The sequence below is a fragment of the Parasteatoda tepidariorum genome, chromosome X1 (genome assembly GCF_043381705.1).
Source record: "Parasteatoda tepidariorum isolate YZ-2023 chromosome X1, CAS_Ptep_4.0, whole genome shotgun sequence".
NCBI classification, from domain to species: Eukaryota; Metazoa; Arthropoda; class Arachnida; order Araneae; family Theridiidae; genus Parasteatoda; species Parasteatoda tepidariorum.
In genome coordinates this window covers 25,525,327-25,539,807 of record NC_092214.1, presented here as the reverse complement: position 1 = coordinate 25,539,807, position 14,481 = coordinate 25,525,327, and the positions used below count along the sequence as shown (strand labels likewise).

General features: G+C 28.0%; 1 protein-coding gene across 1 annotated transcript in view; it reads right to left on the bottom strand.

The window, feature by feature from the left end:
* The window catches only part of LOC107456704 (glycine receptor subunit alpha-2-like), a 155,023-nt gene that overhangs the window by 19,514 nt on the left and 121,028 nt on the right, over positions 1-14,481 (bottom strand). The window contains exons 2-5 of the mRNA XM_016074641.3: positions 13,272-13,363; positions 11,252-11,319; positions 10,343-10,566; positions 4,021-4,103 (exon numbers count right to left, since the gene is read on the bottom strand). Of these exons, the coding sequence (XP_015930127.1) occupies positions 4,021-4,103; positions 10,343-10,566; positions 11,252-11,319; positions 13,272-13,363 (467 nt within the window). The remainder of the gene's footprint in view (positions 1-4,020; positions 4,104-10,342; positions 10,567-11,251; positions 11,320-13,271; positions 13,364-14,481) is intronic.

Sequence of the window (14,481 nt, the reverse complement as noted above, 5' to 3'; positions counted from 1 at the left end):
GAGGAAAACAAGCGAACATATGACAAAAAGCGGAAGAAAGCTCACAAGTATGAGAAAGGGGATGTCGTTGCCATTCAACGAACGCAGTTCGGTACAGGACTCAAGTTGAGACCAAAATTCTACGGACCTTATGAAGTTACTAAGGTGAACAACAACGATAGATACAATGTCAGAAAACTTGGAACTCACGATGGTCCTAATATGACTTCTACTGCTGCAGACCATATGAAGATCTGGGGAAATTGAGGAACCATATGGACTAAAAAAAAAAAAAAAAAAAAACTAATAATTTTTTTTTGTTTCTTATAGCCAATTGTTTTGAAATATTTGCTTTTGTACTGTTCTTTTTTTTCTTGTGTATTTTCAGAAAATGTCTTTGGAACAAACATGTCTATTGGTGAGAAGGTGGTCACCGCGGTCGGTGAAGAGCAGGACGGCCGTGTGGAATACAGATCCAATCTACGAAGCATTCATCCTATCACGTGATTGAAACCAAGGACATTAATAGACATACGTCTACATTCTTTTGTTCTTTTACAAGTACACCATTATTGTTAGAATGACTGGCTCGAGGAGGATGCCAGTGGAAATTGTAGCTTACTTGCCTATTATTGTTAATATATATTTTTATTAAGTTTAGCACAGCTTCTTTATTTTTGAGAAACCCTCGCTTCACCCCCTTTATCCTACATATACAAAAATACTTTTTTAATTCTTTAAACTACTTTCATGTTTAAGTGAAATTAATTTAAGGAGAATCACAATTTATTAGACGACTTTAAAAAAAAAATCATTCGTCCAACAAATTTTTTGTTCCCGAGTTGCGCAAAAAGGCTCTTTCGAAACACATCCTTTAATCTCAAAAATTTTCGCAATCTCAAACACTACACTTCGCGATCCTTTCAAAAATTGTTTTTGGAGAGCCAAGACATGTTCAAATAAATAACATCTAAACCAATTAACGCCGAAAAACACAAGGAAATGACAGCTAAATCTTCTTTAGAGTCAAACGCGAACGAAAGCAACTTATTAGAGCCGACAGAACAACTGCGTGTTGTTTTCTCCTCGGAGCGCATCCGTATCGTGTTTTGATTCCAGCTCTCTGGGATCAAATTTTTCGTTTTCTAGTTTTGTTTTCTGTTCTCAAGAGTTTCCCTCCTTAAAAAGGATGCCAGGCGTAAAAACCGCCTCCTCAGCTCGGGAGGGCTTTCGCGGGCCGAGCCGCGGACACAACTTTTCGGTGTCCCGCCCAACAGCGAAGCCGACGGGCGGAGATACAGAATCACGTGGTATCACGTGTCCGGCGCCGCATCTTCCACCACAACCACACCTGTGCTTCTGTGTCACTTGCTAGACTTGGCTATTTATCGCCAATTCGATGATTTTTTTCAAATATTTGAACAAGTTTTCATTTTTCTCTTTTGAAATTTAGTTTTTAGAGGAGATTCTCTGTAAATTAGATAAACTGTTGAGATTGCTTTAAGAATTACAGTTGTCTTCGTGACTTGATTAACGTATTCACAAACATACTTTTAGGATAACTAATGATTAATGTAGGTGACTGAATTAATCAGATGTTCTTCTAATTTAAAGTATTTATTTGCATGCAAAATTTAAGTAGATTTTTTAAGGTGAATCACTGACTTATATTTGTTTTAAAAAATCAAAATATGATAGGAGAAAAAAATGAAGAAAAAATTGAAATGTAATTTTCTTCATATCGTTGTCAGATTTTCAATAGTAACAGATTTATTAACGATTTAACTTTTAATTTAAAAACGGAGGGGCGTAAATTTAAAAGATTAAAAGATTAGCAAACATTTCATTTTTTTATTTAGTGGGACTAATTTATCTAGAAAAATAAACTACCATGGAACTAAAAACATAAGAGCAAATAACGTTATATTAAGGAAAACGCACTCGAAAAATATGAATGTTGAACTAAATATGTGAATTAATGCTTGAATAACGATCATTAATAGTTATTGTTAAATTTCACCATAATATTTATTACGAAACTAATAATTGTGTAATTGTTATACAAATTATTATACGAAACTAATATTTTTTTATATTTTTTTAAAGAGAAAAAGAAAAATTATCAATAAATAAAATATTTTTAAAAAAGTAATATATATATATATATATATATATATATTAGACGGAAATTTTTATTAAATCAAAAAAATAGGTCTATCTTTTGCAATATTGATATCTTTTAACTTATTATAAAAAGTATGCTACTTATGCTCTATGCATTAATATCAACAAATATTTCTAGGCTCTACTCATTCTAAATCATGTACGCTATTTGAAGTAACGTTATGTGGATTCAGTGATTTCAATTAAGTAGTGGATCTAATTTAATCAGAAATTTCTTATAGAATCCAACTGACATAAAATGGCGTCTGTTTCTGAATCTGAAATGCTTAATCACAACAAACGTTATTAGAAGGAATTGCTAGACGGATAGATTTAGAAACTTGGTATTAGTAGCTAAGGTGACGGCAGTATTATTAGAGTGATGTAATTTAAGTTTTGTTATCTAAATAAACCAACCAAACCAATTAAAAGTCTTTGATAAATGTGTCTTAAGATAGTGCATCTTACATAAAAAGTTTTGAACAAGTAAAACTTGAAATTCGTACCATATAAATACAATCCTAATGTATTATTATCTCTTTGAATGTATGTGCACAAAGAGTAAATATTGCATTTGAAATAACTCTGTATCTAATTAATTTCTACATATAAAGATGTAATCTTCTGGTTTGATGATATAGGCCAATAAATTGCATAATATAAATTACGTTAGAATGGACGTCGTTTAAATTAAGTTAGAATTTCGAGACTGAAGATATTTATTTTTATTAAGAAATGTTTTTTAAAATGAAATATGGGGTTGTAGTCGTAAAATAATCTAGTAAATAACTTCGTAGAATTTTTTTATCGTTGTTTCATTTTTGATGTTTTCATGTATTTTGGAATAATTAGAGCATTGAGATGAAATCTAAATAGATAATGTATTCCAATTTTTAAGGATTTAAATTAATCTCCAGACAATTTTGCTTTATTTTTTGAAATGCCAAGAGTGAGCGTTGGATTTGAAAAAGCCATTATAAAAAGTCTTAAATAACATTAATCATTTTCTTAAAAAATAAAAAGAAGTTCAAAGAAAAAATCTTTATCGAAAGAAATTACTCGTGTGTGATTTGATTAGAGCTACTTTGGGGGAGTTACAAAATGTAAAAATGCATGTCAAATTCATTTTAACATGTATTTTTGGAAAGATAAAAGTCAAGAACAGCGAATATTTTTAAAAATAATATTTAAAATTGAACTTTTATTTACACAATTCATTAAATTGTAGTATTTTGAGAGAATTTCCAAGAAAATTAAATTAATATCATCAGTTTTCATAATCATGTAACATCACTAAGACGTTGTAATGTTGAAATTTTTCGGGTATTCGACTTCCGTGGACAATTTTTTTTTACATACGATTTTTTTTCTTCATATTATTACTTAAGATTACTTAAGGTTGCAAATTATTCACTTAAGAAAAACCAATCGGAGTTTTATTTAAAGATGTTTTAATTTTATATGGAATAATTTTAACATTTTAGTTTTGAAATTTCAATATATGGAAAATATATTTTTAATCACAACACTACGACTCCCCGTTGTACCCGTTTTCATTTAAAACTTAAAGCAAGTCAAAAGATAATTACAATTAAATGGCATAAAATATTGCGTGTAATATCAGCATTCTTTTTACTAAATTTACAATCGTATTTAATTCAAAATGTGTAATCACATCGCAATAAAAATATCTTATTATTTAATTTAAAAAATTCAAGTCAAAAGCTTAAATTTTGTGTAAAACAAACCAGGGAAATATACCTACATTTCAGATTTCGGTAGTGAAAAAGGACTTAAATATTAAGTTTATTGTTTTTTTAAGCTCTTGATGTTCTTTATCTAATTTTATGCATTTTAATAAAAATATTTAATACTTACATGACATCAGCTCAATTGAGCAAACTTGTGAATCCATGGGATATCGATACAAATCCATCATGCAAGAAAAACGCAACTTCAACCTATTGCGATACATAGAAGTAAATAAAAATAAAAAACTTGCATAAATGATGAAAATTAAAGTAAATAAACATTTACATTTAACAAACATTTAAAAAAACGTATAGAACTGTTAGTTTTTGATATAAGTGTGATTACGAAATTTCGTAGCTTAACTATTACATATATAATAATTAAAAAAAAACTTTCATTCGAAATTACTGAATTTAATTTATTTTCTAGTCAAAATCTTTTGATGAAAAATTAATTTTAAGAAGTCCTGTATGTTTTTTTGTATAATAAATATTTTAACAGTAGCTTTAACATGAAAAATATTTAGCTATCATTAAAATTGCATTTACTACTGTTTTGAAACATTTATGGTTGATAAAAATATATACTAGTTTCATTAAATACTAGGCAGAGGCATTTTATTTACTGATAAAATTTTTAAACAGAAGTACAAAATTATAAAATAATATATCGTTTTGTAAAATGTTTTAAAAAAAGACCTCGACAGTCAATGTTTAATATTTTTTTTTATTATCGTAATGGAAAAGTAATAATAAATAAAATAATAGCTTAATAATCATAGTGAAACTCAATAAAAATAAATTGATTTATCGCTTACCTACCTACGTTTTCTTCAAAATTGTATTTACTTCATTTAAATATAGGTTTATACATAAATATTTGCTTACCTTTATTTGGCACATAAATATTTTATGACTCAATTTTTTTAATTGAAAATAAAAAAAAATAAAAAATAAAAATGATCTATTAATATACACATTGCCGCCCACTATCACTGTACAAAACAAAAAAATATGCATAATTTTGAATTGATCCGCATCCACTTGTGCTATTCTTATATCAACGCATGTTTTTGTACGTTTTTTTTAAAATTCCTTATTGCCAAAAATCATGTTCATGGTTAAATGATGAAACACAGTATGGACCAAAACATCTTCTTTGATACTTAGTACAATACCAAAAAAAATCCTTAGATTTGTTCTAATTATGAATCAGAAAATTATAAGAGAGAAAGAAAAAGCAACGCAAGGTCTAATGGTGGTTAAAAGAAACTCATTCATTTTGATGAGGGAACTCTTACATCATGATATGCATTTTTGCTTTACTTAAATGTTTACTTCTCAACCTTATCATAATGAATGAAATATTATATGCTTTATAAAATCAATGCTACATGCTTTAAAATGAGTGAATACTTGGCAAACTCATAGTAAGGTAAGAATTATAGCTACGGTGACCTATATATGCATTAATTTAAAATGTAACAGTAATTAAATTTAAAAGTCGAACATAAAATACAGTTGTTTCCTTTTTTTTCTGATACATAATTCAAAAAGGTCTTATCGTAGCTTCTGAGAGAAAAATAATTAAACATCATCAATTAACATGCAGTTTCATTTTCTTTCAAAATTTATTTAATTAAAAATACATTTAATAAAGTATTTACTATGTTTTAAGAAAAATATAACTTATTTTTTAAGAATATTTATTTTCAAAGCATATTTATAGACATTTACAAGGCACATATAAGGCTCCTGGTTTTAACTTTAATGGTTCGTTGATCTTGCAGGGCATATAAAAGTTTTTCAATATTTAATGAAGCCTCCGAATTCAATAAGCGGTTGCGATGCCTAACATATTTTTGCTTGATATTGCTTCATTTTCGGATCTCTTTACATATATATTGATGTAATTTAAGTTTTGTTATCTAAATANATATATAATGGAAAAACCAGTAGAGAGTGATGCTGAACACAGAAAGAAAATCGAATGAAAAAAATATTATCTTTTTTACAAAAAAATGTAGGCTTGTTTAGTTACTTAGATATGCGCTTGTCTTTTCTTGCTGAATAACAATATTTTTATTAAATTACAGCAATACATTTTTAAGTTGATGCTACTTTCCCAGAAAGTTTTATCAAGTCTTTGATTTTCATTGCATTATCCAAACTTTTAAATTTATGTTTTTATTAAACTTTTTTCTGCATAAACGCAATTACTAAAACTTTTGGCAGTGACTTTTAACCTCAGATAATTAGATTATTTTAATATGTTTTCCAATAAGGTCTGCATTTTAAAAAGAATCTTGTTATCTAAATATTTGACAATCAATTTTGAAGTCTTCTTTTTTTCAATAATTTCTTTTTTTTTCTTTTTATCCTCCTTATTTATTCACCTTTCTACCATCACTGTGTTCCAGAAATAGAAGCATCTAAGCATAAATTTACAAAAAATTCATTCTATAAAAATATTTACTTTTAGAAAGAACCATTTTTGTCAGCCACGAATTATTTTATTTCTTAAAGAATGAGCTTTTCTTCCTTTTTCATATGTTTTTTAATATTTTTTTGCTGTTAAAGTATTTCTAAAAATAAATTTTAGATTATATGAAGATAAACAAATACTTATTTGAGAGGACACCCAAATTTGTAAAATTTAACATAAATACTAGCTTTCATGTTTAATTTCCATAAATAAAAAGCAAGTTGAGTTGACATAACAATTTCAAAAGGGCTATTCGATAGAGCTTTTTCAAGTTGAAAAGAGAGAAACCACATTCCAGCTTTGTAAATGGCCTGCAAATCATTTTAACAGATTTTTCAAATAGCTTTGTAAAGTGCAATGCAGCGCCTTTGAAATCTTTTACAAAAGTCGTTGACTAAATGGCAAGCCTATTTCTTTCACTTCTGTGTATTTTGCACCCCATAAGAGTTCGATAGGCATGAGATCAAACTATCAAAGAAATGGGGAAAAAAAGATTTCCTATTTTGTCAATTTTCTGATCGAACATTTTGCTGTGAATGTTAGAAAAAAATAAGAAAGTTGTATAAATATTATAGTGTATCATGAGAAATATGAAATATTAAGTCTATTTAAAGAAACTATATGCCATATTCAACAATTTACATTAATTTATGACTTGAAGTGATATAGAAGATTTTTTTAAACACTAAAAGTGAAAACTAAGTAAAAAATTAACGAACATCACTACTAAGGGGAACTAGAAATCAAATTCAATTTTGCTTCAAATCTTCCACTTAAAGTATGATACTTATAACTTTCAATTGCTTAATGGCAATTAGTTCATAAATTAGTACTATTTCAAATGGAAATTATTTTTTCAATTAAAATACGATATTTGAAGTGATGCTAAAGATTTTAAAGTTTTTTATCATTAAACAATTTTACACGCTTTTTTCTAATTAAAAACAATACATCTCAAAACATAGTAAAACTAAATTAATAGAACTCAAAATACATATTTCCTTGGTAATTTTTCATTAGTTGGATTTCAGAAAAAATGCAAAACATTTTAAAATTGTGTTTTTATTATTTTCAGAAAGTCAAAAAAGGTAAATATGTAATAATAATTTTAGAAGTGTTATTGAAAACAGATTGAAAACAAACCTAAAATTTATGTAATTTTTTTCAAAATAAGCGAAAAAAAGTTATTATTGAATCATAATATTTTTAATTACATGAAAAACTGAGACATATTTTTTTTAAAAAAATGTTTAATTTTAATTATTGAAAGAAAGGATGGATGTCTTACCCTTATTGCACAGTTTTAAAGTAAAAACAATTTCACCTCTTTAACAATTATACTAATTAATATGTTAAAAAAATAAAATCAAGCTGCCGTAGGAAATAACTTTAATGCTACATACTTAAATGCGCATCAAATTTTCATTTATATTTTAAAATTGTCATTTCGTTTATCTGAGGAAGTTCTACAATAGCTGAAGAATGAGAAATCTATTGTCAAAAATTTCTAAAACTATCACTTTTAATAATGTCAATCTTAATGTAAATGCCTGATACTATTCATTTTGCAACAGAAAACTTTGGGAACTAATTGAGTTTTCAAAATTGAAATCTGCCGAGACTATACAGTAACGCTTTAAGTGAAATATTTCTAATTTCCCGAACGGTTAAATTCAATCCTGAAAGAACTGAGTAAGAAATGCGAAATTAATTATTTTGTCCCTCAGGTACTGAAATAATTATTTTAATGTGCATTCAATGAAATCTCATTAAGCCTGTAAGAGCAACTCTTCCTTATTCTTTAAATTGCATTTTCTAAGTTTGTTACAATACACCTGAAGAGGGCATATTTTCTACTTTATTTCGAATAAAATATGCAATTTAAAAGTTAAAATAAACACATAACACTTAAACATTTTGATGTGAATCATTAAATGGAATGCTATAATTGGATGAATTGTTTTGTTAAAAAGTATATGTATTAATGTGAAATTGCTGAAGCTATGAAATTATTCCCTCATTTTCCGTGAGTTTTTAATGCAATTATTTTTGTTTGTAATTAATCTTCCCATGTTTTCTAGATTGATGAAAACTGTAGAGAATCAATTATGTTTCAAAATTAGGTATTTACCCGATAACAGTCTTTTTTTTGACAAATCTTTGTAGAAAAAGCCAGTTTCTTGTGATTATTTTCTTAGTTATTGTGAATTATGCACTTTTTATGAAAATATTTCCAATTCTTTTTAAATTCACAATCACCTGTAGAATTTTTATGGACCTTTTCTGTTTGTTTGACAGTCTAAAGCTAATTCAATGTCAAAACGGTTTTTTTCTTAACAGTTTTTTCTTTCTAATTATAAACAAATTGAAACCCCCAACCAGTTCAAATTCTAAATTTTGTCATTCTCTTTTGCTTACCGTACGATAAGTAATCTTTTTTCAAATGATCTTACAATTATTTCCCACGCTTTTCAACAATTATTTTATGGCTTTAACCATCGCATAAATTAAACTGGGAATCGAGATTATTTTCAAAATGAAACTCTAGCTGGTTCTTATGTTTCTTTAGATATAATATTTTGGTAAGTTTGTTTCCAGACAATTTTTAAAGAGGGGGTCACAATAATTTAAAGTGTTTTTTCTCGAAAAAATAATTTCAATGAGACTTTTAAGATAAAGACAGCGTAAGAGTTTTCTTCACAACGAAAACGAGACCTCCAATGAGATTACCCAGGTACGAATCCCAGAGTTGACAGGTACGGATTCTGCTAGCGGCTTTCGCCGACCGCAAAGTTAACGTATTTATTTCACAGAGTTCCTTTTTTTGTTTTGTTTTGCTAAAATATCAGAGTTTGTTTGTAAAAATAACAAAGTTCTAGCAAAGTTTATTGTGAAAATAAGAGTACTTATCTACTTAAAAAACAATTTTCCACATTTAAAAGACAGTATTTTTTTGTGATATAAGTGGTTTAATACTGGCACACCTTCTGACAGTTTTTTTCCCGTAAATTTACAAATATTTTTATACGGTATATTTTAACTTCAGAATTTTGGCACCTAATTTACTTAAACTTTTCTGTCTGTACTTTTCAAAATCATTGAGAGAAGTTCTAAGCAATCTGAATTTGTACTGTCATCTCTTAGTTTAGATCCGTACTTACTAGAATATGTTCAATACTGGATCATTTTCGCCACTGGGGCAAAAGAAATGCAAAAAAAAAATAATTAAATTTTTTTGTTAGAATTTCTCTTTACTTTTTCGAAAATTTTACTTTTTTGAAAATGCATTGAGTCCATATATTTCTTACTTGGATTTTGGAAACATGCCATTGCCCTTTGTATGTATATAAATCTTTTTCTGCCAAATTATTATAAAGCAGTTTTTCAGGAAGAAAAAAAAGAGTTTTGTAAACAGCTTGGTTCTGTTTTTGTGTTTTCTATATTCGCCTGTTCCTTTATTCCCTTAAATGTTACTCCGCTTAACATCTTCAAGTCTATCATCGCTTAAAACAACCAATAGCTAATAGTGAGTAAAAGCAGTCTCTATTGCAAGTTATATGTTGATAAGCAATAAAATAACAATCGAATAATGAATGAAGCAAATTAAAACATGTTAAAACTATTAAAAAATAGCAGTATGTTCAGTGTGCAAAAAAAAAACAACCCTTGATTTAATTGAACTGATCGGATTTTTGATAGGGTTCAAGCACAATGGTTCACGAGGGTGATCTGAAGTATAACTACTAATTTGTGCTGAAGATATTTTAAGTCACGAAATAAGGCGATATAATATATAGATAGATAGATATATAGATATATATATACCTATGAACCATTATGTTTAAGTTATAACACGTGAAAGTACAATCATTAGATCAAAAATTATTCAAGGTTATTATTTATTTTTTTGTGCGCACTGTACAAATACTGAAAAATATTAGGCGAACCATGATGTATTACTTACCTTAACATATATAAAATTTCACCACTTGGCATAATTCTAACAAGAACATTTGGCACTGTAACATATTGAAATTCAGCATGCTTGGCATTTGCAAAGAAAACTTCCGGTTTCCAGATACGCTGCACTAATTTTGGATCATTTAAATCAAGCGGCTTAACAAGATGAGGTTGTTTCAGACGATGATCGTACCATGTTTGCCTCAGGTATAAATCGACTTCATAGTCCTGAAAAAGATTACATTTGATAGTGTTTTAAGAATCCCTAATTAAATATTTAGCAGCAATTTTAATTTTTTTATAAAGTTTTTACTGTATTTTACAGTTTTATTTTTTGTTTCCTACATGCGAAAAATCATTAAAACTTAGAAATTTTATTATTTTATTAAATAGATAATAATTATGAAGGCATCCAAATGGAACTATTTTATGATAAGCAGCTAATTGGTTTCTGGAATCACATAATTACTCAAAATTAAACTAAAGTTGTGTTTGCCAATTATCACATCTTTCAAAAAATCTTGCAGATTCTATCTTTAAATCTGTTTACAAAATTTCATTTTAACCCTTCCATTTTTTATCTATTTTCTAGTATTACCATCTGAAAAATATTAAAACTAACCATATTTATAATAATAAATTTCTAGCTGTAAACATTACGCATTATCTCAATTACTCTTTTTGTGAGAAATAATTCTAATTATTTTTGCTAAAATGTATCGCTTAATGCTTATGAAACACTTAAACAAACTGCATCGTAACAACGGCTTTCAGACTTACGAGCCTTTATCTTGAAAGAAAATGTGATTTAGGAAGAAAATTGAAGAGAAGAGAATTAGTTTTTAACAGCAAAAAGAACTATCTTAATTGCATTACGAAGTTTTATCTTTATACTATCAAAAGCTGTTCTTACCATTGTGGATGGATTTATTGATCCAAAACTTCTTATAAATATACCGCATGATACAACTGTTGGTTCGCCTAAGAAAACAATATGAATGTTAGAGTAATTAATTAATAATTAATTAGAATAAATAAACAACAAAATCTTTTCTTAACTTTATCTAATTTATAAATGCACCATGCGTTTAAACTGTTGACTAAAAAAATTAATATGAATATTAGAGTTACTAATTATTTAGTATTAAAAAAATTCCACATCACTACTGAACTATATCTAAATTAATTCATAATTATTGTTTTTACTCCATTTTATATGATAACCTGCTTCACTCTAATAGCAAACAAATCTTTCTTTTAAATACTTTTTGTTTGATAGAGTGTACAATTTACATAAAACTACTTTGTGTAAATTGTACTTTACTTGTACTTTATACAAAAATTTAGAGTTTATCGGCTTAGAATCGCACGTTAACGGAACTAGTGTTCTTATTTTGAGATCGAAAAAAGAGTCAATTACAAAGTTGTTCAACATCAAAATTCTCCACTGTTGTTACAGCAAAGCTGTTGTTATTTAGTAAGAGAAGACATTTCCCTTACAGTAATCTTAAAAACAGAAGATATAAGAAGCACATTTATTTGGTTTGTAATTTCAAAAAATGCAACCTGACATAACATGAAAAAAAAGAAAAAAGTTCACAAACCAGAGCATTCCTTATCATGGCACAGTGGTAGCGTGCGTTATTACAATACGGAGGGACCCCAGTTCAAGTACAGGCTTGGCCAAAACGCTCATTGCGAATCGTATAAATTTCAGTATTACAGAAACAAATATGACACGTCATATCTCTGTGCAAGAAAAAAGTATTAAAGAAAGATTTCCTATAATGTCGAGATGGTGTTAATTTACAGTGAATGCAGACGCTTGGAAAGAGCGGCACAGTGACTGTATTGTAAATGTTTTCTCGGAAGGTTACATCCTTCATTGCGAATCGTTAAAGACAGTGTAATGAATCAGGGTAACCAACTGAACAAGAAGAGTAGGAACAACCAGAAGACGTACACTGCTAGAATTTTCATTCTAAAATCATGGTAAAATAACCAGCAGGCATAACCGTTGGCATCTAGTATAATTATAAAATCATGAATACAAAACTATGCAGTTTCTTAACCATTTACAACTACCGTGGTGTCAAAACCGTAAAAAATGAAATTTAACTGGACATTGGAGCTAGATTTCTCATTTAATATTGGACAGAAGATAGTCCAGGACACTGAAAATTCTTAATGTGTATTAAAGGGATTGGAGGTGTCAACGCTGGGGCTCGAACCTCCGTTCTGTCGGTCGTGAGATTGACAGATTAGCTCTCTCGGCTATAATATGTACGTGGTTGCAACAAACTAAGTTGCTTCATTAGGTGGGCTTAGTTGGTGCAGTAAAATTATTGTTATTTAACCGTTTTAGGTAAAAATAGTTAATAAATGATTTTTCTCGCTGTTAATCGTTTCATTACCATCTTATTTATGGTTATTTGATTGTTTTGTTTAAATATGGTAAAATAACAATTAAATAGATTGTTATTTAGCCATTTTAGCCGAGAAATTTCTAAGAGTATACAAGCGAATGCACTCGCCAAGAAAGATCAGCAAACCCTGTGGGCTCTCAAAATGCCGCAGATAGGATGTTCAGAATTCAGGGCGCTAGGTATTCATCCTTACCGGTCTATACTTGTACAAGCACTAATGGCAGGGGATTCTAAGAAACGGTCTGATTGGTGCTGATTTTATGCAATAAATCAAGCAATCAGATGTTCATTTAGTGCTTTTCATACCTATCATTTTTGAGAACACGTCATTTTTTCTCATAAATCGATAATGCAGAACAACTACGTAATTGACTTTTTCCGCGTATATAGTATCATTTTTGATGTAAGGACGTGAACTCCGAATTTCCCCTCAAGATGAAACTGTAAGTGGTTTTAAAGATTTACAAAGCAAAATTTTACAATATGTAGTAAAAGATGTTGTCTTACTTTGGGATCCAGTAGGTAAGGCTCTTCTATCATAATGTTTTAAAATTTCATCAAGCAAGTCAAGATCATGAACTTTGCTTCCAGTTCCGTTTCTAAAAAAAAAGAAAAATTGTTTAATTATTTAAACAGCAATGAATAAATCTGAAATTTGTGCTGTTAATAATTTTGATAAAAATGCATAATTAAGTTTATTATTAACAACAGCAGGAATGCCAACCATGGGTGGTCGGAAGTTTACAAATGTTTTCAATATTAGGTAATTTGGAAACACAAGGTACAGAGCCTCTATAAATTGTTTCGTCACTCTGCAGACAGCCAAGCTGCAATTTAGCATTTAAATACTTCATTAAGTAATCATACTTCATTAAATTCATAATTAAATTCATAAATTCACTAAGTAATCATACTTCATTAAATTAATTTAAGTTTTTCTTTTAAATAATTTAAATATTTTAAATAATCATTTACATTTTTCATTTAAACTCTTGCACTTAAGAGCACAATTTCAAATATATGATGTTCAAATTTCATGCTATTAGGGTACACAGAAAACCCAAGCAATCTATTATTTAGGAATTCTAAAGCTCTAGTATTTTTACATTCAACCTAAATGCAAATAACCGAAGTTTTTGTGGTTTTTTTACAGATATGACTTTCATTTAATTCAACCATCTGCTGTAGCTCATTAATTAATATAATATTTGCTTCAGAATAAATAAAATTAAAAAAAAAGCTCGATCTGAAAAAATTCTCAATATATTCCGCACTTTTAATTTATGAACCTTATTAATTTAAAGTTAAAATTATGCAACGCTAATCTTTCTGAGCCTTAAGTCAAATATAATACATTTTATTCAAACAAAGAAACTCAACTAAAGTAAAAAGCCAACTAACTAATTAGCAAATGGAAATAATGCATTTTACGTAGAATTTTTGGGCGTTTACCATTTAAGAAAATACACAATATCTATATTCTTAGAGTTCTTGAGTAATGGCAAAAGTTCTAAGCTCGTTTTATTCATTTGAAAGTTACCCTTAATGAGATATGGATTAAGCATATCTAAGCGATTATTCATTAAATCGTAAAATAGAGCTACATATTTTAATTCCTCAAATACTTTAAAAGTGTTATATTATAGTTATATAATAAAAAAACTGAGTAAGGATTTTAAGATAATTAACTATTACTTATATCCATTATATATATATA